This window comes from Budorcas taxicolor, chromosome 9, assembly GCF_023091745.1.
Source record: "Budorcas taxicolor isolate Tak-1 chromosome 9, Takin1.1, whole genome shotgun sequence".
NCBI classification, from domain to species: domain Eukaryota; kingdom Metazoa; phylum Chordata; class Mammalia; order Artiodactyla; family Bovidae; genus Budorcas; species Budorcas taxicolor.
Genome location: NC_068918.1, coordinates 39,635,512 through 39,663,444, shown reverse-complemented (window position 1 = coordinate 39,663,444; position 27,933 = coordinate 39,635,512). Strand labels below are relative to the sequence as shown.

The window sequence follows — 27,933 nt, the reverse complement described above, 5'->3', positions numbered from 1 at the left end:
CCTATTTTTACAAATTCTTCAAGTATTATGATAAAAATGTGTGTTTTTATTTGAAAAGAAAATAATTTATTATGTAGAAAATCAATTTTTAGGATTATATATTTACCTCTATTTACCAATTTTGTTTTGATTGCATTGTGCAATTGATAAATGTATTGCCATTTTGCATGCAGTATACTAATGACTAATCCCAGTTGATTGAAAAAGTAATAATAAAACCAGACCATACATGTTAAGTTAGCTAATGAGCCCTGTATAATTATGCATTTGTATGCAGTTTGGAAACCATCACTGGGAACTATTTAATGTGGGAAGTATAGTAGAAAGGTAAGTGATTCAGTAGTCCGATTGCCTAGGTTGTATGCTGGCTGTTGACCTTGGGCAAAACACTTAGCACCCCAGCCCTCAGTTTATTTATCTGTAAAATATAAAAATTAATAATGATTTCACTGACCTCACTTGCCTGTAATGAGAAATGAATAAATTAATCCAAGGAAAAGCTTTTAGAACAGGAATGGGCAGTAATTAAACACTTGGAAAATGTTAGTGCTGTTACTTAGTGTCTGGAGCTTGAAAAATGGTCAACCTGTGGACTTTTAAATAAAAATAATACACATTTGTTAACTTATAAATCAGAAACTGACTGCAACCGAAGTATGAATTTGATAATTTTTGTACAAAAATGCTTCTTTGTCCCGCATTCCACCAGCCAGAAATGTTCTCGCTGTTCCTTCCTCTTAAGGGGAATATGATATATTCTCAAGTCCCTAAACCCCTGGCCATTGGTTAGGAACCTGAAGATTTGTTACCACCTTCTCCAAACCCCATAGAACTTAGCTGTCTTATAAAATGTTTCCTTCAAGTTCAAGTTGCCTTGGATTCCCCAGTTGACCATAACAGTCCATTTCCATTCAGTTCATTACACAGTCATTTATTTGCAACCCTGCTATGTGCCTGGTGATGTTTGGTGCTTTTGATGCAAATTTGCCATATAAATGGCTCCTATCTTGCCATACAAATGGCTCAATTCTAGTTCAGAAGATATATATGTAAATCAGCACTGCCTACTCAATATGATAAATATTATGGTAAAAATTATTGTGGGGCGGCAGAAAAAGAGCTAACGGACTGTGCCTGAACTGTGAATACCTAGCACAAGAAAGCTGTTCAGCTGCAGGGCTTCCCTCCTCTCCCCAGGTAACAAGGGCATTTAACTTATGATCCATGGACATGTGTCATCCAACTTTAAAAATTAGAAGGCCAGGAGGTGTAGAGAGGAAAATGAGTATAATATCCCTAAGGGTGGAAGAGGACTATATCTGTCAGATTTGCAGCACTCTGTATCCCTGGGAAATACATTTTATACATAATCACATAGTACATAAAAATTAGTGTGTGCATGCTAAGTCGCTTAGTCAAGTCCAACTCTTTGGACTGTAGCCCTTGAGGGACTCTGTCCCTGCGATTCTCCAGGCAAGAATACTGGAGTGGGTTGTTATGCCCTACTCCAGGGGATCTTCCCAACCCAGGGATCTAGTCTGCATCTCCCGCATTGAAGGTGGACTCTTTACAACTGAGCCACCAGGTAACCCCATAAAAAATTAGACAGGATCCTAAATGTACTTTTTACTTTTTGGTAAGCCCAAATATCTAACTTTGAATTTAATTACATATTAATTTCTGACTTCCATGTATTTTAACTAATTCCATTTTAAAATGCAGCATATGTGAAAGTGTGAAGTTGCTCAGTCGTGTCTGACTCCTTGCGACCCCATGGATTGTAGCCTACCAAGCTCCACCACCCATGGGATTTTTCAGGCAAGAGTACTGGAGTGGGTTGCCATTTCCTTCTCCAGGGGATTTTCCTGACCCAGGGATTTAACCCAGTTCTCAGATTGAACCCGGGTCTCCGATCTAACCCGGGTCTCCCACATTGCAGGCAAATGCTTTACCCTCTAAGACACCAGGGAAGCAGCATATCTGGGTTTTCCACAAGTTACCTAAATGGTTTAGAAAGAAATATGAGATTGTGGGAAAGTATGCATCTCAGAATTTAGAAAACCTGAGTGCAAATCTATCCTTTGACTCCTCTTAGGTGTTCTTTATGGAGAAGGCAATGGCACCCCACTCTAGTACTCTTGCCTGGAAAATCCCATGGATGGAGGAGCCTGGTAGGCTGCAGTCCATGGGGTCGCTAAGAGTTGGACACGGCTGAGCAACTTCACTTTCACTTTTTACTTTCATGCATTGGAGAAGGAAATGGCAACCCACTCCAGTGTTCTTGCTTGGAGAATCCCAGGGACGGGAGAGCCTGGTCAGCTGCCGTCTATGGTGTCGCAGAGTCGGACACAACTGAAGCGACTTGGCAGCAGAAGCAGCAGCAGGTGTTCTTTATTTCTTCTCAGCTGTGTGGCCTGGGAAAATTAACCTCTTTGAAAAATGACAACAGTAAAAGAGTCCTAATGAAACTCAGTTGAACCATATGAAAAGATTCTCAATATCATCTTTCCGTAGAGAATTGTGCAATAAGGAAACATTGAAAAATTACTGCATACCTGTTAGAATGAATAAAATCCAGAAAACTGACAACACCAAATGCTGTTGAGGGTGTACAACAACAGGAACTCTCATTCATTGCTGGTGGTGAACTCCAACTGGTACAACTAATTTGGAAAACATTTTGGCAGTTTCTAGCAAGACTAAGGCAGTGGCACCCCACTCCAGTACTCTTGCCTGGAAAATCCCATGGATGGAGGAGCCTGGTGGGCTGCAGTCCATGGGGTCGCTAAGAGTCGGACACAACTGAGCGACTTCACTCTCACTTTTCACTTTCATGCGTTGGAGAAGGAAATGGAGACCTACTCCAGTATTCTTGCCTGGAGAATCCCAGGGATGGGGGAGCCTGCTGGGCTGCCGTCTATGGGGTCGCACAGAGTCAGACACGACTGAAGTGACTTAGCAGCAGCAGCAAGACTAAACATACTCTTGTATGATGTAACAATTGAATGCACCTCTGTTTATCCAAATATGTTGAAACTTATATCCATATAAAAACCTGCGTGTGAATGTTTATAGCAGCTTATTCATAATTGACAAAACTTGGAAGCAACCAAGATGTCTTTCAGTAGGTGAATGGTTCATCAAACTGTGGTACATTCAGATAATGGGATATTATTCAGCACTTGAAAGAAATGAACCATCAAGCCATAAAAAGATTTGAAAGAAACGTAAATGTATATTACTCGGTGAAAAAAGCCAACATGAAAAGGCTACATACTTATTATAGTATTAATCCAATTATATGACATTTAGAAAAGAGAAAACTGTAGACAAAAAAGATTAGCAGTTGCCAGGGTTTAAGGAGAGGGAGGGGTTAATAGGTAGACCACAGAGGACTTTTTGGGCAGTGAAATTATTCTGTATGTTGCTATAATGGTGAACTACATGTCATTATATATTTGACAAAACCTATAGAAAATACAATCCTAATATAAATTGTGGATGTTCGCTGATAATTATGTATCATTGTAGGCTTGTTAAAAATAAGTGTATCAGTCTGGTGGGGGATACTGGTAATGGAGGAGGCTTGGCATGCATGATGGCAGGGGGTATATGGGAACTCTGAACTTTGCATTTAATTTTACTGTAAATCTAAAACTGCTATAGAAATAAAGTCTATTAGACTCCATGGAAAATTATTGCATCTAAAATAATGAAATAATATTAAGCTATATCTGCTACGTTCCTTTTGTTGAATTCTCAAAACAACTTAAAAGCATTGTTGAATCAACTTAGAGACAAGAAAACTGAGTCTGAAAATTAATTTATCATTTATACAATTAATATTTTCTTTGCACATATTATGTGCCAAGTATTATATTAAGCATGGAGATACTATAATGAATCAATGTGGATGTTATATTCCAGGGAAGTGAGATGTGGAATAAGGTGCTGATCTTTGAGCAGGACTTCTTTTACACACTGGAGCATCAGAAGAGCAGGAAAGTTAAAGTGTGTAAGAAACAATAGGGATAAGCCAGGTCAAAGGAGATGGGAAGAGAGGTGGAATTAGTCTTGTTTCTGAGATGAGTATGGGCAAGCTGACACATTGCTGTTGGTCCAAAAAGTCTTTTGGTGTGATGGCCCTCATGAGATGACTGATATTCTCCAGGGGCTGAGAAGAGGGTGATAGCTTGCTAAATGGATTGGCATGGGAGTATCCTTAACTTTTTCACTTTGCAACATCTTACTCTAGAGAGAAACTTCCAGAGGTGTTGTACTGTCAAATAGTAAGTAGTAGAGCCAGTTGCACCCTAGTTTAGTTGTAGGACAATCTGTCGTATCATGTTCCACCCACTTCCAATAAAATATGCTGATACATGGATTTTCTTAGCGCTTAGTTAAACATACAGTATTTGATAGGGCCTGCTTTGCAAACCCTTATAAGATTTGGCTCCTCACTTGCTCTTCATTGGGCTTCCCTCATAGCTCAGTTGGTAAAGAATCCACCTGCAATGCAGGAGCCCCCAGTTCGATTCCTGGGTCAGGAAGATCCCCTGGAGAAGGGATAGGCTACCCACTCCAGGATTCTTGGGGTTCCCTTGTGGCTCAGCTGGTAAACAATCCACCTGCAATGTGGGAGACCAGGGTTCCATCCCTGGGTTGGGAAGATCTCCTGGAGAAGGGAAAGGCTACCCACTCCAGTATTCTGGCCTGGAGAATTCCATCGATATATAGTCCATTGGGTTGCAAAGAGTAGGACATGACTGAGCGACTTTCACTTTCACTTGCTCTTCATTTTTACCGTATTCAACTAATTCCCTCACCTACTTACTACATGTGACCTCAATCATATTGAGAGCTGTGGTCCTCTTCCGGGTACACTCTAGTGTCATGTTGATCTCAGGGTTTTTACTGCTGTGTCCTTGGCTTGAAATGCTCTTCTTTCAGATTTTCAAATGGCTCGACTCCTTCTCATCTTTTAAGTTCTAGCGCATGTTTCATCTCCTCAGAAAAGGTTTCCAGACATATTACACAATTTTGTCTTCTCTTATGTTGCAAGTACCTTGATATTTCATTCAATGTCTTATTGCACTATTTTATGTTTTTATACAGTTGATTAGCATCAGAAGTAATGGGTTCTGTTCATTTGGGCATTTATTATTGGTTTCTTATTCTATACCATAAACTTCATGATTCAGGAATTATATTAGGTACTCAATAAAATGTTGGATGAATGAATAATCACTTGATATGTGTTAGTTTCTTCTCTATACTCTAAAGTAAGCTATTGTTTTTTCTTTTATAATTATAATAGTTGTAATTTTGATAGTTCTTAGAACAGAATGAGATAAAGAATGAGATAGTGTGAATATAAGTGCCTAATTCAGTTCTTAGCTAGTGGTAGGCAATTAGATAATGACTTTTTTCATTCTTTTATCAATAAATCTCACTAAAACAATGTACTTGAAATTAATTATAATTCAAATTGGGATATTATAATCATATATTGTAATTAAATATAATATATTGAAATTATATCTTGGTATATTATATAGTATATAATCATTTTATATATTATTTATCATATGTTATATAAGATGTGGTATAATATATATAACATATCATTTTATTATAAGTTTTGTTGATGTTATTATATTTAAATATCTCTTATGAGACATAAGTGTTCTCAAAGTAATATGCCTTCTTAGTTAATCACATATGCCTATGCTAATCACAATGAGAAAAAAATAAAGTTGACTGCTTTAAATTAATGTGGAATTTTCTATCTTTACCAACTTATTACCAAAGTTATAATTTTTGTAATAGTTTCATGATTAACTAACACTTCGTCCCTTCATGTTCACTGTTTCCAGGAGGAACCCTATGTTCTGTTTAAAAAGTCTGACAAACCTCTTTATGGAAATGATCGATTTGAGGGCTATTGCATTGACCTCCTCAGAGAGCTATCTACAATCCTTGGCTTTACATATGAAATTAGACTTGTGGAGGATGGGAAATACGGAGCCCAGGATGATGCCAATGGACAATGGAATGGAATGGTCCGTGAACTAATTGATCATGTAAGTCCCTTTTCTCATTATTACTACCTTTGGAAGATTTCTATTAGATTTACGTTTTTTTAATGGTCAAGGGCTAATAAAGTCAAAGAACAGTGATGTATTTTAAGTATTTACTTTTTCAATAATGTTATTCAAAGTATATATTTTTGTCAAGCATAAAGAATATAAGGGATGAATATAATTCTATTAGAGACATGTGTCTATCTTAAATTAACTAGTAGTTAGTGGTTTAATATCCTGAAGTTTTGGTCTTGATTTGTAAGATGGAATTCAGTTTTTTAACAGTGAATTTCTTTTTCACTTTTGTAATATTAGCTTTCTAATCAATGGAGAGAATAGGTGGTACAAATTCTAAATTTCATGATAAAAATTTTTTATACTAAGATAAGATACTTATTGTCTTTAAAGATGAAAGTAATCTGTACAAAAAATCTAGAATCAAATACTATATAATAATAAAGCAAGAATATTAAGCATATTAAAGCAGAATGACAGATATTTTATTTATTTTTTTCTTTTTTAAAAATTTGTTTAACTTAAGGCTAATTACTTTACAATATTGTAGTGGTTTTTGGCATACATTTACATGAATCAGACATGGGTGTACATGTGTTCCCCATCCTGAGCCCCCCTAGTTATTTTATTTTTTAAGAAATAATTCAGGCATTTATTCTTGGTCAAGAAAACATTATTTCATAATTTGTCAGTTGTCAGTGTTAATTAATTCATCTATTTGAAAAAACTCTCTTAAACATCATAACATAATATTTGACTATGTGTTTTGTAACATTTAAGCATATTTTGACATTTTCCTTAATATTAAGGCACATAATGATTGTAAAGAATTCTGGAAAGTTATTTAAATAATTTTCTTTTAAAAAACTTTGTGAGTTGTATCCTAAATAAAAATTCTTACTTAATAGAAGTAGCAAATATAGGCAATTTTCAAAACATTTTGAAGATACTTTGCCATTAATTACAAAGTTCATCATCAAGAAAGAGAATAAAGGAGATCTGTCTAGCTATCTACCTATCTCTCTGTCAAGAAAGGGATATTAGACAATGGTTAGGAACAGATTACCATTTTAAAAATTCCTTTTTCTTCAAAGTGAAGTGAATGAAAGTTGCTCAGTTGTGTCCAACTCTTTGTGATCCCGTGGTCTATAAAATCCATGGAATTTTCCAGGCCAGAATAATGGTGTGGGTAGTCTTTCCTTTCTGCAGGGGATCTTCCCAGGTCTCCTACATTGCAGGCAGATTCTTTACGAGCTGAGCCACAAGGAAAACCCAATTTTCTTCAAAATTTCAGTATATTTATTTTAGTGACTTGGAATTTACTCTGTAAGTTCCTGAACTCCTAGACTTGATCAATTATTTCTCACAAATTCTCCTTATATGGGACATTTATGTTTTAACTTTGTAAAATACATTGAGAGATGATGAACATATACATGATTTGGGATCAAACATAAAACCTTAAACTGTATGTTCAGTTCAGTTCAGTTCAGTCACTCAGTTGTGTCCGACTCGTTGAGACCCCATGAATCCCAGCACGCCAGGCCTCCCTGTCCATTACCAACTCCCAGGTTTACCCAAACTCATGTCCATGGAGTCAGTGATGCCATCCAACCATCTCATCCTCTGTCATTCCCTTCTCGTCCTGCCCCCGATCCCTCCCAGCATCAGGGTCTTTTCTAATGAGTCAGTTCTTCGCATGAGGTGGCCAAAGTACTGGAGTTTCAACTTTAACATCAGTCCTTCCAATGAACACCCAGGACTGATCTCCTTAAAGATGGACTGGTTGAATCTCTTTGCAGTCCAAGGGACTCTCAAGAGTCTTTGCCAACACCACAGTTCAAAAGCATCAATTCTTTGGCACTCAGCTTTCTTCACGGTCCAACTCTCACATCATACATGACCACTGGAAAAACCATAGCCTTGACTAGACAGACCTTTGTTGGAAAAGTAATGTCTCTGCTTTTGAATATGCTATCTAGGTTGGTCATAACTTTCCTTCTGTTAGTTTATATTAATATAACACTAACTTTCATAAACCTAACTCAAGCTGGTTTAAATAATTTATTGGTTTGCATCTCTGTGGAATCTAGAGGTAGTGTGGCTGGATTTGGAATATTAATATTTTATTTCTCTTATCTTTTGCCTCATTTAGTTCTCACTTCCTTATATTCATCTAACTCTTAGACATGTGCCTCTCAATAGGTGACAGCAACAATTGCTACCAGCAGTTCTAGATTAACCCTCTAGGTAGAAATATAGCACCTGAAAGGTATAATTTTATCAAAAACTCCAAATTCAGTTTTATTTGCCTGACCTATGTGTGTGTGGGTAGTCACTCAGTCATGTCCAATTGTTTGCACCTGTTTGGAAGGGTCCTCAGTCCAGGGGATTCTCCAGGCAAGACTACTGGAGTGGGTTGCCATTTCCTTCTCAAGGGGATCTTCCCAACCCAGGGAACAAACCCACATCTCCTGTGTCTCCTGTATTGCAGGCAGATTCTTTACCTGCTAAACTATTGGGGAAGCCCCTTCCTGACCTTTGTGAGTGCTAAGTCACTTCAGTTGTGCCCAACTCTCTGTGACCCCATGGACTGTAGCCCACCAAGCTTCTCTGTCCATCAGATTTCCCAGGCAAGAGATACTGGAGTGGGTTGTCATTTCATAAACTAAATTCTGTGCCAGTTATCCAATTCAGAGGCAAATGGTATTCTCGTTGATTATTCTAGGCATATACTCACAAGAAACTAGGAGGTAGGGTCAATACCTTAATTAATTATTAATTAATTTTTTGGCTGCATCTGGGCTTAGTTTCAGCATGAAGGATCTTCATAGTTCCCCCTGGGGTTTGTGGGACCTTAGTTCCCTGACAAGGGATCAAACCCACTTTCACTGCATTGGAAGGTAGATTCTCAACCACTGGATCACCAGTGAAGATTAAAACCATATAGATTTAGAGTTGGGAAACTGGGTTTTCAGAAGAAAATTAGGTTGCTTATACTTGAAGAAAGTGGACTGAATGCTATACAGAGCAATACAAGGAATATTCACTATAGATTTCTATGAATAACTAACTTATGGAAGACTTTTATTTTAGTCAAAACCCAAAAATGTTATATCATCAATGCCTCTATGCCAAACCAATCCCTTTATGCTTTATACTTGTCATGTGTGCTTAATGTTCTTTTATTTAAGTTTTTTGAGATTCAAAATTGATTAGAAGTTTTATGTTTCTTAGATTTATTTTTTCTTGATTTTGTACCTATATGTTTCTCTAAGAGAACTATAAAGTAGAAAATGAAGGTTGGGTTATAGGAATAGAGCTGTGGCATAAAAGATAATAATACATCAAATGAAGGGATAGTAAGGAAGGTTTTATTATTTAACATTTATTCCTCAAAAAGTATTTTTGGTATTGAGTTGAGACCACTGATGCAGCTTTTAAGTTGTTTAATCATTTATCCTCAGTGTCATACCTGTCACTTCACCTTCTGTTTTTTTCTGTGCTAAAGTACTATCCTATTTCAATACACCCTTTCTTGATACTTTCCTCATGATACATACTGTTGGCATAGCCTTAGTTTTTAATGTTTGGCATATGTCACATTTAACTAGAATGATAACTGTAGTCAGTGTATTTTCCCTTGTACCGCCTCAACTTAGTTTGCATGTTCATGAATATGCTAATTTCAATGTAAAGTAGTAACTGAACTACTAATCAACACCCTGAACTTCTCCCACTCCTTACTTTACTAAGATAAAATTATCCTCTTTCAGAGCTTGATTACCATTCTCATTCTGAAATTTCTCTATTCTATATCTTCAGCTCTGAGCTTTCCACCCATGTATCTAACTACCTCTGGTATATTTTCCATGTGAATGTCTCATAAGCACCTCAAAGGAAGCATGTTCCAGGCTGAAGGTATTATTCATTTTTTCTGAATCTGTTCCCCCCAAAGAGTTTCATATATCAATAAGTGGCATTAACAATTCAATAGTTTTCCCAAGCCAAAAATTTAGTATCATGTTTGCAGTGTATATTAAGTGTGCTTCTTAAATCATTCTGAAAGCTACCCACTTCTCTCCAGCTCCATTGTTACATGGATTAAGAGCCCCATATGAGAATTATTTCCTTCTAATCTGGTGAAAGTGTCTTTAGTCACTCAGCTGTGTCCGACTCTTTGCTTCCCCAAGGACTGTATAGCCTGCCAGGCTCCTCTGTCCATGGAATTCTCCAGGCAAGAATACTAGAGTGGGTAGCCATCTTCTTCTCCAGGGGATCTTCCTGACCCAGGGATCAAGCCCAGGTCTCCTGCATTGCAGGCAAATGCTTTACCATCTAAGCCACCAGGGAAGCTCTCTAATCTGGTATCTATTCATATCTTCAACTAGAGTCTTGTTTAAGAAAGAGAAATCTGATCATGCCCCTCTTTTGCATACAATCTCTCAGTAGTTTTCACTGTCGGAAGGATATAGGACCGACTATATAATATATTTACAAGCCCTAGTCCCTTGGACTGCAAGGAGATCCAACCAGTCCATACTAAAGATCAGTCCTGGGTGTTCATTGGAAGGACTGATGTTGAAGCTGAAACTCCAATACTTTGGCCACCTGATGCGAAGAGCTGACTCATTGGAAAATACCCTGATGCTGGGAAAGATTGAGGGCAGGAATAGAAGGGGACCACAGAGGATGAGATGGTTGGATGGCATCACCGACTCAATGGACATGGGTTTAGGTGGACTCTGGGAGTTGGTGATGGATAGGGAGGACTGGCATGCTGCGACTCATGGGGCCGCAAAGAGTCAGACACGACTGAGCAACTCAACTGAACTGCATTGATTATTGCTTATCTCCTGTGGAAATCTTTTTGACCCTTCAGACAGACTCTCAGAGCTTCTCCACCCTGCTTTCATACTGGGAGGTTGTTCCAAAATAGAATAAATCAACAGAGCTTCCCAAGCAAAGGTCCAAGTCAGAGAGGATAGTAAGGTTAATTATTTTGCTCCTTGTTCCATACTCTGAGGTAGTGTCTTAGATTGGCTTGTGTCCTCACATTGTGTGCCAGTTTCTTGCAATCATGTCTGCTCTACACAAATCTCTGCTCTGCTCTCAGTTCCAATTTATACCCTACATAGCTGTGTTTATTCTGATCTTAGGGGTGGTTACAGCTTAGCTGCTAATGGCTTTGAGTTCCTACACCATTCCTTAAAGTTCTCTTTACCAGTAGTTCTCAAAGTATATTCCATAGAGCTGCAGAATCAGTATCACTTTCAAACATGTTGGAAATGCACATTTTCAGGTCCCACTCTAGACCTCCCTGATCTGAAACTGTGGTGAAATCTGGCAATCTCCTTTTTAACAAGCCTGCCTGATGATATTCTGATGTTCTCTGAAGTTTGAGAATCAGTTAGTCCTTTTGTAAATAAATCCTGCTCATGTATCCTCATATGAGTGTGCACCTATTTTCTGTTGAAACTCTAACTGACACACCTTTGTATATTTTCATCTACTCTGCTCTCTCCACCCACATGTGGGCTTTTTTCATTCTTGTTCTCCTTTGCCTCCAGTCTAGTTTTCTGTCTTCAGAACTCTCCTCAACCCCCATCTAGCTCATCTGATCCAAACTACTTTTGCTCAGCTTCAGAAACCCTTCATCAGTGAGGCTTCCTCACCAGGCCCCAGGAAGTCTACCTGCAAAGAATTTCCACATAATTCTTATTGTATAACACCATTACACTTTAATTACCAACTTAATATCTATACTATTTACTTGCATGTAATTTATATAGTGTTCTTGTGTGGGAAATCCCATGGACTGAGAAGCCCTGTGGGCTGCAGTCCATGGGGTCTCAAAAGACTCAGACACAGCTTAGAGATTAAACAATAACAAAGTTGTACAGTAGTTTTAATATCAATTGGGGCTATATGAGTTGCAAGTGTATGAACCTTGGCTAAATAGAGCTTATACAAACACATATTTTTTTAAAGTCCCACATTACAAAAAACATCCAACAGTGATTTTCACTTCAAGTACATTCAACCCAGGGGCTTAAAGCAGGCCATTGCATACATTGTTCTCTCTTTCACTGCCTTGTTATCTCTTGGCTTTACTCTCTTTATTGATTTTATTCTTAAACACTTTCTTTCTACATGGAGACAAAGGTGGCTCAAGTTGGTGCTAGGCCAGTGGTTCTCAATTCGGGGCATTTTTTTTTTTTCCAGCAAACATTTGGCAATGTTGGGGAACATATTTATTGTCACAATTTAAGGAGGTGGGAGGGGTGTTACTGCTGTCACTAAGGGGTAGAGGCTAGAAATACTAGCCTCTGAATAATGTACTTAGGCCCTCAGAATAAAATGTTACTTGTCCCAAATACCAGTAGTATTGAGGCTGAGAAATCTAGGTTTACCTATTTCTTAGAGTCCTTCTTCTAAAAAGAGAGTGGTCTCCTTTAGCCAAAATTTCAGCAAAACCTATTTTTAGGGTGTTGGGATGAGGGGAGAGGGGTGTCAACTGGGGCAACTAGGACCATGTCCCCATCTGTGAACTAAGCCGTAAGGCTGGGACCACGAAGGTGGCTAGTGGAATGGCCCCACCTGGATCATATGTCAACATCTAGAATTGTGGGCTACAGTCAGCTGCATCTGAATTATGGTACTTATCATTTGTATGTGAACTTGGGGGACAGAAGCAAATGATATTTATCTTATACAGGCTATGTGCCAATCCACTTTTGTAGACTTTCTTGAATTTATGGTCAAGTAGAGGGGGCATAACCAATAAAGAAACTGTATTTATTCAGGTGTTGTGATGGAGAAATGTAATTACAAATAAGATCTTCATCCAACCCAGAAAATGTCTCCACAAAGGTAGAAGAAAAAGAAAATAATATTATGGAAAAGCATTAAACTGGAATGTGATGTGCACTGTAGGCAATTTGCTAAGAGATGGCAAAGACAGAAAAAAATATCAGCCTTTAATATAGCCAAGCAGACGCAACCCATTATAGTACATATGTGTTCTGAATAGAAACAACTAGTCCTCAAGAAGCCTTGAAAGTACTACTCATCACACATAGTTCATATTAAATTTGTTTGGTAACTGGAGGAGAAGGGGTGACAGAGGATGAGATGGTTGGATGGCATCACCAACTTGATGGACATGAGTTTGAGCAAGCTCTGGGAATTGGTGATGGACAGGGAAGCCTGGTGTGCTACAGTTCATGGGATCGCAAAGAGTCAGACATGCCTGAGTGACTGAACTAAACTGGGATAACCATCTGTGTTAGATAATTGGCTTTATACTGCCAATTATACTGTAGAAGCGGAGAAGGCGATGGCACCCCACTCCAGTACTCTTGCCTGGAAAATCCCATGGACAGAGGAGCCTGGTAGGCTGCGGTCCATGGGGTCGTGAAGAGTCAGACATGACTGAGTGACTTCACTTTCACTTTTCACTTTCATGCATTGGAGAAGGACATGGCAACCCACTCCAGTGTTCTTGCCTGGAGAATCCTAGGGACAGGGGAGCCTGGTGGGCTGCCATCTCTGAGGTCACACAGAGTTGGACACGACTGAAGTGACTTAGCAGCAGCAGCAGCAGCAGCAGCAGCAGCAGCAGCTGCAGCAGCAGCAGCAGCATACTGTAGAAGAACTAGCTTCTCATACTTTTATGACAGCAGGTAGATTTTAGGCACTCACCCACAGAAATTTCCACAGAAATTAGGAGTTAGGATGCACTCTTCCTGGGTGATTCTATTCCTTTTTTAAAAAAATTATATGATTGGAATATAATTGTCTTACAATGTTGTGTTAGTTTCTGCTGTACAAAAAAGTGAATCAAATATATATATATATAATATATATATATATATATATATATATATATATATATATATATACTTATATCCCTTCATTTTTGAGCCTCTCTCCCACCCCTGGTGATTCCATTTGAAATAGTTACTATTCAGGTCCTTAAAAAAGGCATCCTCTAGTGGGAAACCTGGCAAGAGGCTTACCTGACTTGTAAAGATTAATTCAGTCCATGGAGTTGCAAGGGCTTCCTCAGTGGCTCAAATGGTAGAGAATCTGCTTGCAATGCCAGATGCTTTCAGTCCCTGGGTTGGGAAGATCCCTGGAGGAGGGCATGGCAACCCACCAGTATTCTTGCCTGGAGAATCCAATGGACAGAGAAACCTGACAGGTACAGTTCATAGGGTTGCAAAGAGTCGGACATGACTGAGTGACTAAGCACAGCAGCAGCACGGTTTGGATCTCTGGGTGGGCAAGGTTCTCTGGAGAAGGAACTGGAAACCCACCCCAGTATTCTTGCCTGGAGAACTCCATGGACATAGGAACCTGGAAGGCTACAGTCCATGGGGTTGCAAAGAGCTGGAAGCAACTGAACGACTAACACACACATGGAGTTGCAAAGAACTGGACACAACTCAGTACTGGAAAACAACAAAGGGTAATAGACTGATTGACTAACTTTCACTTTTTCATAAATGTCAAAAAGAGAGACAAGACTTAAAATTACAAGTTTTCTTAAGTAAATGTTCTAAGAAAAGCGGAAGGGTCTCTGATCATTTTCAGTAGAGAGGATTGAGTCTCTTATGTTTAATTTTAATTTGCCCTGACTGTTGGAAGTCTATTTTTGTAATAACTGCTTTTACCCACTTCTTCTCTCTCATTCATTCTTGAGAGGATCCTCAGTATATAAGGTTTGTTATGATCTCTAAGTTTATTTTAATCTTACCAGGGACCGTTCTTGATGGTGCGATATGAAGACAGAACCTCAGAAAGTTATTAGGAGAGAGTGGCTCCCTGAAGCCTTGTTAGTCTTTGGAAAATGATAAGCCTTTTCCCTTGAAACACCTTCCTCCCCCATCATTTCCAAAACAGGGCTGCACAGAAAGTATCCTAGTAAGTACTTGGTGAGACAGATGTTGGTTCAGGTCCTAATTGTTTCACTATATAGTTTTATGCTTTGGTCCCATTGCTTCAAATTCTTTCAGCCTTAATCTTCTCAAAAATAAATAGTTATACATATTAATAATTATTAATTATATATACAAACATATGTTTCCTAATGTAGTGTATGACAATAGATAAGAAACAGAGATATGTTTGAACTAATAAATTCAGTTTGTCTCTTCTTACTTATTCTGTTTTTATTATAGCTTATGAGTATTATTTTTGAAGACTAAAAATATAACATTTAGATACTATATTATGAGAAAGATGTAGGGATTATAGTTGCTATTGATATTAATTTTATGTTAAACCATAGTAAAATTAGTGTTAAGTTTTAATGTAAAATTTATTCATTGGAACCTTCAATGTTCCAATATCTCAGTGCTTTCCTACCTAAATGATCCATGTCTTGTGAATGGTAGTTTTATATTAGAATTAATTAAACATAGAGAAGAATTGATAGGAAATCAAGGGACAAGCTAATTCTTTTGAAAATTTCTATTTAATATTATTTTTAAATCAAATAAATCATTATTGGAAAAGTCAAAATGTTTTTGGATCTTCTTATATTTATTGTATAATTTGGTATTGTGTCAAATTTGAGTTAAATGTATGACTGAATGTTCAAAGGCTTATCTTCCTTGCTTTAATCCTTTAAACAGACATTTCTCAAATATATACTTTTAAAATAAAAATTTTCCAGAATCATATTATTTGAATGTTTCATGGGATATATTAATAGTAGGTATTATTACAGGGAAAATGAAGTAAAATCTATGCAGTTTTTCATTAACATAGATGACCTACTCATTTTAGTATTTTAATGCTAAGAGGAATATTCATCAAACTAGCCATGATTTGAGTTTTTATGATGATTGTTGGGCCATTCTATTTGAAATGTGCTGGGCAGCTATAAAAACTGAAAATTTTGTGAGTCACCAAACTGATTAAAATCTATATCAGGACACTATTTTACTGTATCAGTTCATTGCTTCCATAAATCCTCTGGTATTGAGGTACGTGCATGGTAGTATTCATGTGTTTCAAATATACTGAAAATAACTAGGAGACACAAATAATAGGATGAGAGAAAGTGTTTAGTATTCAAGAATGAAAGAATGACATAAATGGTCCATAGTGTGCCACAATAAATGTTACACTCAAACACCTTGCTCCTTAGAGAATATGCAATGTGTTTTCCAAATTCTTTTTTTTAATATCATCTTCCAAGGGCCCCAATGAGAGTGTCTATTCAAGCTCCAAGGAATGAAATAAACAGTGACACATTTTCCTCAGGAAATTAAAGCATCATAGCTTTTTGTATAATATTTTATGAAATATCTGATCAAATTTTTCATTATTAAAATCAAGCTTAGCTATTGAACCTGTCAGTAGAGATGAGTACACAGAAACTTGGTGATGCAACTATGGTAATAAGTTGAGCATACATTTACTTGTAGCTCTGGGCTATGAATTCCTTATGGCTGATAACTCATTTGTGGGCTCATGAGACAACTGTTGTATGTTATTCATAAATCCAGCTAGAGTTATTAATAAGTTTGAAGGGAAACATATAGTCTACAATAAACTAGCAGCACATATTATTATGGGATTCCTTAAAGGAGACAAGGGCAGTTGCATTACTTTCCAATCTTGGATGATGTTTGCCTTAGCAGTGGGAACCTAGGAAGATGTACTTGTATATATCCATACATAAGCTAATAAATCAGGATGTCAAGTCTCTTTTTGTGCAGGGTAAAAATAGGCCTTAGATCTGTCCCTTTCTTCCAGTTTTATACTCACACACTTAGTTCAGACACTTGCCACCTTATTATGTCTTTATTATGTACTCCCTGCCTCTTCTTTAGGAAAAGGCAATGACACCCTACTCCAGTACTCTTGCCTGGAAAATCCCATGGACGGAGGAGCCTGGTTGGCTGCAGTCCATGGGGTTACTAAGAGTCGGACACTACTGAGCAATTTCACTTTCATGCATTGGAGAAGGAAATGGCAGCCCACTCCAGTGTTATTGCTTGGAGACTCCCAAGGACAGTGGAGCCTGGTGGGCTGCCATCTATGGAGTCACACAGAGTCGGACATGACTACGCGACTTAGCAGCCTCTTCTTTAGGAATGTACCTACACATTATAGTCAGATTCTTCTTTAATCACTAGTGTTTTCTCAAAGCTGTCCTACTCAAAGTATTGCAGAGATACTGATAGATTGTAGTATAAACTTTCAAATATACATGTAAGTGAAAGTCGCTCAGTAGTCCAACAAAGAGTTCGACTCTTTGTGACCCCATGGACTATACAGTCCATGGAATTCTCCAGGCAAGAATACTGAAGTGGGTAGCCTTTCCCTTCTCCAAGGGATCTTCCCAACCCAGGGGTCGAACCCAGGTCTCTCGCACCACAGGCTGATTCTTTACCAGCTGAGCCACCAGGGAAACCCAAGAATACTGGATTAGGTAGCCTATCCCTTCTACAGAGGATCTTCCTAACTCAGGAATCGAAGCAGGGTCTCCTGCATTGCAGGCAGATTCTTTACCAGCTGAGCTACCAGGGAATCCCAGCATGTCAAATACACGTGTTGACATCTAATATATTTCTCACTGTCCCCTGACACCTGGTGATTCATGCAGTCCTTAGGCTTTTTCTCCTTGTTCCCTGTTTAAAGTTTGCCTACAGGGTTCCATGTTGAAACTCTGATCACCAAGGCTTTTCCTGATCATTTCATATTTCTAAAGAGCCCACTGAAATTTTAAAAGCAAACAAAACTTGAAAGCATTTGACAGATTAAGAAAAGAATGAGAAAAAATAGGTTATAGTTTATAAAACAACTATTACAGATTGGGTAGTCTTTTAGGGCCTATTCCCTCTTCTTTTACATATTTTTTAAGACCAGTAATGCAGCGGTTCCCAGCTGCCTGAATGCTTCCCTGCATGCTGGCTCAACAACATAATTGGTGTTTAACACTATCAAGCCTTTTATACTTCATAAGTGAGCCTGAGAGGACCTCACTGTACTTTGCCTTGCCTTCTGATTGCTCTTTTATTATATACCAGGGAGGAAGTCAAACATTTGTTTATCAAGGAACTTAAAAAGTCTCCAGGTATTATCACAGAAATGGGAAGCCTAAATCAAAAGCCAGTTTCTACTAAATGGGAATTAACTTGTGCCATAGCTTTTGAATTTTGATAGCATGTTGCCTCAAGTTTGCATTCTACTGGAAGCATTATGGTATTTCAGTTTTAAAAAGTTAGGCAAGGGTAATATTGTTATTGTTATTATTTTTTTAATTTGAGGAAAATCACTAAAACATAGAACTGCAAATTTATTTAGAATTTCTCATGACACAAAGTAGCAACTGTTAACATGTTTGTTGACTTTGCTTTCAGTTTCTTTTAGCATAAAGGTTATAAAACATAACATAATACTGAAGTCCCTTGTTGTTGTTCAATCACTAAGTTGTATCTGACTCTTTGTAACCCCATGAACTGCAGCTTGCCAGGATTTCTGGTCCTTCACTATCTCCCTGACTTTGCTCAAACTCAGGTCCATTGAGTCAGTGATGCCATCCAACCATCTCATATTCTGCTGGCCCTTTTTCTGCTTGCCCTCAATATTTCCCAGCATCAGGGTCTTTCGGGTCAGCTCTTTGCATCAGGTGGCAAAGTATCGAAGCTTCAGCTTCAGCACCAGTCCTTCCAATGAATATTCAGGGTTGATTTCCTTTAGGATTGACTGGTTTGATCTCCTTGCTGTCAAGGGTCTCTCAAGAGTCTTCTCCAACACCACAGTTCAAAAGCATCAATTCTTTGGCTCTCAACCTTCATTACAGTCCAACTCTCACATCCATACATGACTACTGGGAAACAATAGCTTTGACTAGACAGACCTTTGTCAACAAAGTAATGTCTCTGCTTTTTAATGTGCTGTCTAGGTTGGTCATAACTTTCCTTCCAAGGAGTAAGCATCTTTTAATTTCATGGCTGCAGTCACCATCTGTAGTGATTTTGGAGCCCAAAAATATAAAGTCAGCCACTGTATCCACTGTTTCTCTATCTATTTGCCATGAGGTGATGGGACTGGATGCAGTGATCTTAGTTTTCTGAATGTTTAGCTTTAAGCCAATTTTTTCACTCTCCTCTTTTCACTTTCATCAAGAGGCTCTTTAGTTCTTTGCTTTCTGCCATAAGTGTGGTGTCATCTGCATATATGAGATTATTGATATTTCTCCCAGCAGTCTTGATTCCAGCTTGTGCTTCCTCCAGCCCAGCATTTCTCATGATACATTCTGCGTATAAGTTAAATAAGCAGGGTGACAATATACAGCCTTGATGTACTCCTTTCCCTATTTGGAACCAGTCTGTTGTTCCATGTCCTGTTCTAACTGTTACTTCTTGACTTGCATACAGATTCCTCAGGAGGTAGGTAAGATGATTTTCTTCACTTTCTGCCATTAAAGTAGTATCATCTGCATATTTGAAGTTGTTGATATTTCTCCCACAAATCTTGATTCCAGCTTGTGAGTCATCCAGCCCTGCATTTTGTATGATCTACTCTGGGCTTCCCTGGTAGCTCAGATGGTAAAGAATCTGCCCATAGTTTGGGAGACCTGAGTTTGATCCCTGGGTTGGGAAGATCCCCTGGGGAAGGGCGTAGCAACCCACTCCAGTATTCTTATCTGGAGAATCCCATGAACAGAGTAGCCTGGTGGACTACAGTCAATGGAGTCACAAAGAGCTGGACAGGACTGAGCAACTAACACACACACACACACACAGACTCTATATATACTCACCATAAAATCTGTCAATTTAGTAATTTCCAAATCAATTACAAAAATATAATTACATTTCCCTCATCCTTCCCCACATGCAGTTATTCTTGTTTGATATTTTTTCAGATCATTATGTATTAATTTTTAATAGTTTGAATAGTTGACACTAGGAACATACCATTTTTATTTAACCAGTCCCTGTGGAGAGAGATTCAAGTTATTTCCATTGTTATGCTGTGAAAATGGATGCTGTCAGAAGAGCCATGTCTTGTCTTGCTGTCTTGTCTTCTGGAGCTCCTATGCAAGAGCTGCTCTAAGAGATGCACTAAAAGAAAAGAATTGTTGGTCAGAGTTTACCCATATTTTTCATTTCATTAGATACTGAAAATACTATTCTCCAAATTGTTTTACCAATCTGCATTTCTAAAGTCAGTTTACGAGTTTCTGTTTCTCTGCAAAATCACTAACTTGAGATTCACACTTTTGAATTTGGTCAGTCAGGGCTTCCCTGGTGGCTCAGATGATTTTAAAAAGTGAAAGTGAAAGTGGCTCAGTCATGTCCGACTCTTTGCGACCCCATGGACTGTAGTCCATGGAATTCTCCAGGCCAGAATACGGGAGTAGAGAGCCTTTTCCTTCTCCAGGGGGTATTCCCAACCCAGGGAATCAAATCCATTGCATGCAGATTCTTTACCAGCTGAGCCACAAGGGAAGCCCAGATGTTGAAGTATCTGCCTGCAGTGCGAAAGACCCAGGTTCAATCCCTGGGTTGGGAAGATCCCTTGGAGCAGGAAATGACAGCCTACTCTAACATTCTTGCCTAGAGAATTCCATGGACAGAGGAGCTTGGTGGATTCCAGTCCATGGGATTGCAAAGAGTTGGACACGACTAAGGGACTAAAACACACAGTCAGGAGATAAGGAATCCCATTGCTTTAACTTATAATTCCTTTATTAGTAGTCTCTTCCCCCGCTTCTTCCATGTTGATTGACTTTTTCGTTAGTTTCTCCTCCTTTGATTTTCCCACTTACTTCCTTCACCTTTCCTTTTAGATATTTAGTAATGTGTTATATTTTTTGTATACTGATAATGCAAACATTTTTCCTGGTTAGGATGTTGTCTTTTAATTTGTTTAAAGTATGTGTATGTGTTTGTGTTTGTGTGAATTTTGGAATAGACTTTTTAAAGTTTGGGTTTGTTGATTTACTTATTTTTTCTTCAGAGTTATGTTTACCTTTCTTTGTTGGGGAAATCCTTCCTTAGGAATTCATTAAGCTATTCTATTATTTAAGAGTCTTAATATTTTTGTTTTTTTCACATTTAGTTCTTACACCACATGCAATTTGTTCAGTAATTTGTGCGGACTTAAGTCTGAACGGGTTGGACTTATACTTAAGTAAAAGTCTGAATTCTTTCCACTCTCTTCATGAGGATATACAACCAAATAGGCTAAGTCAGACATATTAGTTAATAATTTTCCTTTGGGGGAAAAAATAACCAGTGTAAAAAAATGACTTTTACTTTAAATGAGAAATCTTCTGACTGTTAACTGAGACATTAGAGCTAAGTACTTTGAAGAGTTCATGACATGTTAAGAAGGGCTAATGTAGTTCTCTGGAACTGAACTATTTTTTCAGTGATTAAAACAGCAAGTTGTTGAAAGTGGAGATAGTGTAATTCTGATTTATACTGTATAATAGATCACTATTCACAAGAAATTATCCCATAGTTGATACTTACTTAATAGCAACTGCTTATTGAATATCTCCCCTTGGAAAGAGTGTTAACTACAGCATTATAATATCTTTTAAATATAATGGTTCTATTTTATCTTTTCTGTTTACTTTTGCAGTAACATTGACATTATCTTTAGAAATATTTAAGTGTTTTTTAAACATAATTTTAAAAACAACTGAAAAATTTTGATGTATCCTCAAGATTTTTAAAATTTTCCTGTTTATTTCCCTAATAATGAACTCCTGGTAATTTACTATTTGGTTGTAATATTATAGTAAAAACCAGTCTTAAGGATTATTTTATTTTGTAACTATATATTGTTGAATAAATATCCCCCATGGATACTACTTTCTTCAAACAAGATTGTTAAACTTATAATACTTAAAATTTTGTAAAGTGAATATTTTCAATATAAATATTATCAGAAAAAAATACCATAAGACGTAATTAGAAACTTTAGAAGAAGTAAAAAGCTAAATCGGGATTATAGAGATTCCTATAGATGTATGGAGACTTCTGTACACTCCTATATATAATTTTGCCTCTGACAAAACAGTGCATAGCTAATCAGTCTCACACTGCCAGGCATTGAAACTTTTCCTTGACATAGTCAGGAAAAGCTTCTTAAAAAAGAAAGAAAACTCTTTTAAAAAGCTTCTTAAATGAACAGGAGAAAACAGATTAGAATGAAGAAGGTTCAAAATTGGGGATTTGGTGATGACTCAAACAATAAAGTACTAAATAAACATGAAAGTAGAACAATAAGGGCAAAGGTATTCTGGGAGAAAATTGCCCACAGGAGCAGATCAAAAATCTACAATTATTTGAATTCAATAATAAGAAGTTTATATTTGACTCAGAGAGTGAATTTACAGTGACACTGTTGAAGCAGTAGACTGAAAAATTCGTTTATCTGTGGTATAAGGTGTTACTTAATCATAAGCACTGACATGCATCTATTATAAGAAAAGCAGAATAAATGTAACTGAAAACAGATATAAAATTATTTTCCATTAGGGTATAGATTATTAACAATGTGTTTGTTTCAGGTGTACAGCAAAGTGATTCAGTTACAGATATACACGTATCTATAAATTTTTCAGATTCTTTTCCTATTTAGGTTATTACAGAGTATTGAGCAAAGTTCCATCTGCCATACAGTAGGTCCCTGTTGGTTCTCTATTTTAAATAAATGTGACTTTTTTAAGGTGACCTTTTCTTTAGAACATAAAACAAATCTAAACAATAACAAAACAAAGTTCTAAACAGAAGTTAAAATAACTTTAAAAATTCAACCATAGAATGAATTTTCTTAATAGAATAAATACCATTTTTTTAAACTGTGCCTGGATTTTCCTTCCACAGGAGTTATGTGGAACTGCTTTTCAAAGTAAACTCGAATAGTGGAAATAATGCAATGGCCAAAAAATGATATTCTTCAGTATATCCCTAAGTGAAAGTGTTAGTCTCTCATTCATGACTGACTGTTTGCCCTAAATAGAAGTATAATTCAGTACTAGTAACTCAGCATTTTTCAGTCTGTCCTAGTTTTAGCCACTGAAGACTAAAGACAAGTATGAATCCTAGGTGACATAGGCACATAAATACATTATATATACTTCAGGTAATGCAATAATAGAGATCTTTGCAAGATATTTGGGAAACTTGAGGGGTATATATCTAATCCCACCTGGGAGGAAAAGGATCAAGGAAGTTTTTAAGCTTAAATTGTAAGAAAATGACAGATGCTTTTTCCAATATACTATATTTAGCACTGCAGTTAATTTAATTTTAGAATGTAGTTCTACCTAAAAGATGTTAGTTTATATAACATCACACATGACTAAAAGAATGAACTATAACTTGGTCAGGTTCATTTAAGTGCATTGAAAAACAATTCAATTTAAGATAACTCTGATCTGATTAAGAATACTTTTAAAGACAGGATTAACAAAAGATTTCTCTATCTCTTTGCCAGATGGGTTTATTTTTATTAATTAAGAACAGTCTATTGAGAATGCATTTATTTGTTATTATGCAATTACACTAACATTAACCAATGTTGTTTTATGCTAAAGCATGTGTCTTCACCTACAGAATTTCCTAGTCATTTTTAATTATATTTAAGTTTTTCTGGTTCCTCAACTTAGGAGCATCAGCTTCAGCAGCAAGGACATTCAGTTTGCTAAAGTCATTGAACAGAAAAGTTTATTTTTCATATATTTAATTAGGATGATATTTGTGATCAAATTTTTAAAATCAAGATCCAAGTTGGATTTTGGAATGTCAAAGATATTGTATATGGGATGTATTCAAGTACAAATGTATAATATGTACTTCTTTATGTGTCCATAGTTTAGTATTAGACAATATAAAATATTTAGTCCTTGCATTTTCTTCTTGTAAGAAATGATTGTCCTTGATACCTTATGATGCACTATACTTTTTTCTTTCACCTGAGATTAATTTTTTTAGCAACAGTTAGATTCCAAATATTCTCTCTGATGTCACTTTCTGTTATTCAATAGATACATCTTCAGGCTTCTCTCTCTGTTTAGGGTACAAGCTTTGGATAATCTGTGTCTCTAGGACTTAGCACAGTGCCTAAGACACAGTAGATTTTCAATGCTGTTGTTCAGTCGCTCATTCATGACTCTTTGTGACCCCATGGACTGCAGCACACCAGGCTTCCCTGTCCTTCACCAGATTCTTAATGAGGGTTTCTTAAATAAATCAACCCTATTTTCCCATCCATGTCAGTTTGGCCAACTCCACCTACAAAACTTCTTATAAATAGGGATATGCCTCAAATTAATTTCCCCAACACTCATATTTTGGCTGTCAACTTGCATGCCTTGTCTCCACCATGCAGGTGTCAGTACCTTCACTGAGGCAGGAATGATTTCATCTTCCTCTTGGTACCTCCCATAACACCCAACACACAGAGTAGAGATGGTTAAACAATATTCATAGAATAGATGGATGGGTATCGATGGTCCATCTTGCCTGTACTCCTCTGCACACCAGCAGAGTGTAATAAACTTCACGTCATACCTGTGATTTTATTCTAAGCCATAGCTCTCCTATCATCACAGATTGCTTCTGAAAAAGAAAAAAAAGTGGGGTAAGACTGTTGAACTTATGAGAAGTTAAAAATGGAGAAATTAGTCACAGCTAGAGAATAATAGATAAAAGCATTCTGAAATACTTTGTATCCCAATTGTAGGCACATAGGAATGTCAGTTTTAAAAGTTTCTCAAGCAAATATTGTCAGATATATCAGATAATACAAGATGTAATAATAGGAGGGCATGAGTTATAATAAGAACCTTAGAAAAAGTAGGTAGCTTTGTACTTATTCCCCTCAAAATAACAGGTACACAGAAGGTTAAAATTATCACAATTATATTTGTATAAATTAAATGAAATCTGATTACATATGACACAGTCAAAAGGTAGCTTTTCCTCAGGGAAAGAACAGAATAGAAATATGTAAGTAAAGGATCATCAGTATAAAAGTAACAATTTTAGCATCAGCTTGTTAGGAAAACAAGTCATCCTGGTTATTTTTTTTTTTTCATCCTGGTCATCTTTTAAACACCATTTTTAAGTCTTTTTGGATGGAAACATTTCTAGAAGGCATAACATATATTTAACTCTTTGAAACTGTATATATTGAACATAATCCGAACTCCAATTGACAACTTTATATCTGTCAATATTTTCATGGTAAGTTTATTCTTTACATTACAATCACCCAGAAATATAAAATTAATTGCTCCCAAATATTTTCCTGTGGTTTGTGTTGGCAATACTGCAAACATCAGCTCAGTAACCGTACATTTCTACTCTTTTACCATATTCATGGATTCATATGGATACTTGTTGATTGATTCACTTAGTCCCCATATCCCATCCATCCCAAATGTACTTACCTCACATTGTGTCTCACCGTATCATCTTCAGCCTCGATAATTTCCTGATACTCTTTTTAAAAAGTTTGTCTACTTTTGGCTGCACTAGGTCTTCGGTGCTGCACATGGGCTTTCTCTGGTTGTGGTGACTAGGGGGCCACTCTGTTGCAATGCACAGTGGTGTTTTCTCTGCTTGCAGAGCATGGGCTGTAAGTGCACAGGCTTCAGTAGCTGTGGCCCATGGGCTCAGTAGTTGTGGCTCAAGGACTTTAGAGCGCTGGCTCAGTAGTTGTGGCATACGTTCTTTCTTGCTCAGTGGCATGTGGGATCTTCCCAGACCAGGGCTCAAACCCATGTCCTCTACACTGGCAGGTGGATTCTTAACCACTGGACCACCAGAGAAGCCCCTGTTATTTTCTATTTATTCCAAACTTCCTGACCTATGTTTTGCCGGCTTTTATACGCAAACCGTTACACAGACTAGGTGAATTTTATGTCTATTTTCAACCAGCATTTAAATAATTAGAAATGCAATTTTTTAAAGATATGTTAATAATAAGCTGAATTCTGAGCTGTGCTTCATGAACTGAGGATAAGATTAAGTTAAACATGTTTAACACTGGCAGCACTTCTCACCAGAGCCCCTCATTACAAACCAGTGATTCCATAGTGGAGATCTCCTGATTCTGGTTCTAGTCTTTAGTTATGCACATCCTCAGTACTTATTATGCAGTATTAAAGAGTTATTGAGATAACTAAGCATACAGAATTTATTTTGAAACCAGAATATTAACTTTTATGGGAGTGCAACAGGGATCGGTGCTTCTGGTGTTCTTACTCCCATTCCATAGGTGCAAATAAAAACCAACTTAGCAGTCAACCAACTTAGAAATAAAAGAACAAAGCTCGAGTAATCAGCTCTCTTATTCTGTGTTCTGATGATGTTTATATCTAAGTACTAAATACAGAGAATTAAGAACCAGTGCTTCCATTCCTGGGGTTAAAACCCTGAATCTACTATTTTTTCTCTCATTTTACTAGGAAGACTCTCACAAACATTTTAACTCAAGGATTTAACTCAAGTTACAGTACAATTAAGTCAGCTATCATTTTTTGAAAAAGCAGCTGCTTTTCTTGATTAGATGGACAAGTGATTAAGACACAATGATAATCTCTCAGGACAATTTCATTTTTATCATCTAAATTTGCTCCCTTTTTCTTTTTTTCTTGATTTCTTTTGGATTGAATGAATTTTCTTTGGTCTTAATCCTTTCTTCCTCTATTAGTCTAAAGTTATAACCTTTATTTTCTTTTTATTATTTTAGTGGCTATTTTAGCAAGCATGCTTAACAAGCTGTCAATATCAAAATGATGCAAGGACCTTAGAAAGCTTAAACTCTGGCGTGGTCTTTATTTTAGTTGACCCACTGAGTATGAGTATGCTAGGGCATGTTGCTTTTATACAAAAGGCTCACATCTGATCTTTCATTTCGCATTTTGTTTGAGACCTGGGCCTTATCTTTGGAGTTGGGCTTCTTAGCTTTGGAGTCTACCTCAGAGCTAGACTATGAGGGTTAGAGAGTTGCCAGTGTACTCAGCAAATGCCAGCTCAAAATCTCTGGCTTCGTATTTCTTTCATTTTAGTTGTTCACAATTAAAACTATTCTGATCGTTTAATCCCTCTGGAAATGCAACTGGTGGGATATCTCTACAAATACTTAGTCCCTTTCATTGTATATTGGATTTTGGTATTGTCGATTTTATTTCTTTGGGAAATGACATTTTCCTGGCCTCATTCCCAAATGAGAGAACATCAAAATTAAATACATAATATTTAATTAAACAAAACCATAGGAGTTATAAAAAAGAGAGCAATGTTGTCAATATCACTGAGAATAAATATATTCAACAAGAAGCCCAAAGGACTTTTATTTCATTTATTCATTGAACGACTGCTGCTTTTTTCTCTGCTCTGTGCCAGTCACTGTCAGTGTCACATAGATAGACTTGTGTGTCACAGTGTCACACGCCTCCCTTTAGAATATGTAATGTGGTACAGAAACTAGATGTGAATATACAGTTACCATAAGAGACTTATTAAAGAATCAGATGTCATGATGCACCTGGGAGGGCTGGAGAGTAAATCCAGCACAAAGAGAGAGTATCTAAGATTGGAAGCATGCTAAAGGTGTTGTGGTGAGATAGCATTGTGAATGCGTCATGAGAGATCCAACATGATCAGAGTTGTGAATCAGAAAATGTGTTCAAGAAATGTTTTTGTATAAATACCAGTCACCATTGTAAAAGAAAACAATGTTTACAAATCAGTATAAATTATTTATTATCACTTTCTCCTAAAATATTATTCACTAGTCAACAACATCTGTCAACAATTATGATGAATCAGTTGCAGGAAAA

General features: G+C 37.0%; 1 protein-coding gene across 1 annotated transcript in view; it reads left to right on the top strand.

The window, feature by feature from the left end:
• Nucleotides 1–27,933, top strand: part of GRIK2 (glutamate ionotropic receptor kainate type subunit 2) — a 726,582-nt gene that overhangs the window by 511,244 nt on the left and 187,405 nt on the right. The window contains exon 10 of the mRNA XM_052645572.1: nt 5,877–6,083. Within this exon, the coding sequence (XP_052501532.1) occupies nt 5,877–6,083 (207 nt within the window). The remainder of the gene's footprint in view (nt 1–5,876; nt 6,084–27,933) is intronic.